Genomic DNA, 544 nt, shown 5'->3' with positions numbered 1-544 from the left:
CCCACCCTGGGGTCCTGACCGCTGTTGCCCACGCTCCCCGCAGGGCGAGCCGGCAGAAGAAGACCATGAAGCTGTCCCGCGCCCTCTCGGACCTGGTGAAGTACACCAAGTCTGTGGGCATGCACGACGTGGAGGCGGAGGGTGAGGGGACGAGGGCCCTGGGGGCGTGGGGAAGGGCTGGGCCGCGGCCCGGGCGTGCCTCTGAGCCCCCGCCCCCCCCGCCAGTGGCGTCCAGCTGGCAGGTGTCGTCCTTCAGCGAGACCAGGGCTCAGCAGATCCTGCAGCAGAAGCCGGCCCAGTACCTCCGCTTCAACCAGCACCAGCTCTCCCGCATCTACCCCTCCTCCTACCGCGTGGACTCCAGCAACTACAACCCGCAGCCCTTCTGGAACGCGGGCTGCCAGATGGGTGCGTGTTGCTGGGACCGTGAACGGGGGGGCCCAGCGCTCCGAGGAGCCAGGGCTGGGCTCCCTGGCCAGTGGCTTTGGAGAGCCTCCACCACATCCCGCCGTGTCACCGGGCTGGCACTGGGGTGGGGTCCTCC

The 544-nt window shown here is 70.0% G+C and overlaps 1 protein-coding gene across 1 annotated transcript; it reads left to right on the top strand.

Annotated features, from left to right (window-relative positions):
- Positions 1 to 43: 43 nt before the first annotated feature.
- LOC145719702 (1-phosphatidylinositol 4,5-bisphosphate phosphodiesterase eta-2-like) lies at positions 44 to 408 on the top strand (the record flags this gene model as incomplete). Its single annotated transcript, XM_081811251.1, has 2 exons — positions 44 to 141; positions 226 to 408. Coding segments are annotated over 2 exons (281 nt in total), but the record flags the coding sequence as incomplete, so codon positions are not given.
- Between the last annotated feature and the right edge of the window lie 136 nt (positions 409 to 544).

The sequence above is a fragment of the Leptonychotes weddellii genome, unplaced genomic scaffold (genome assembly GCF_054177405.1).
Source record: "Leptonychotes weddellii isolate Sample4059 unplaced genomic scaffold, ASM5417740v2 HiC_scaffold_64993, whole genome shotgun sequence".
Lineage (NCBI taxonomy): Eukaryota > Metazoa > Chordata > Mammalia > Carnivora > Phocidae > Leptonychotes > Leptonychotes weddellii.
Note: the sequence above shows the minus strand (reverse complement) of the source record. Positions and strands in the feature narration are given on the sequence as shown.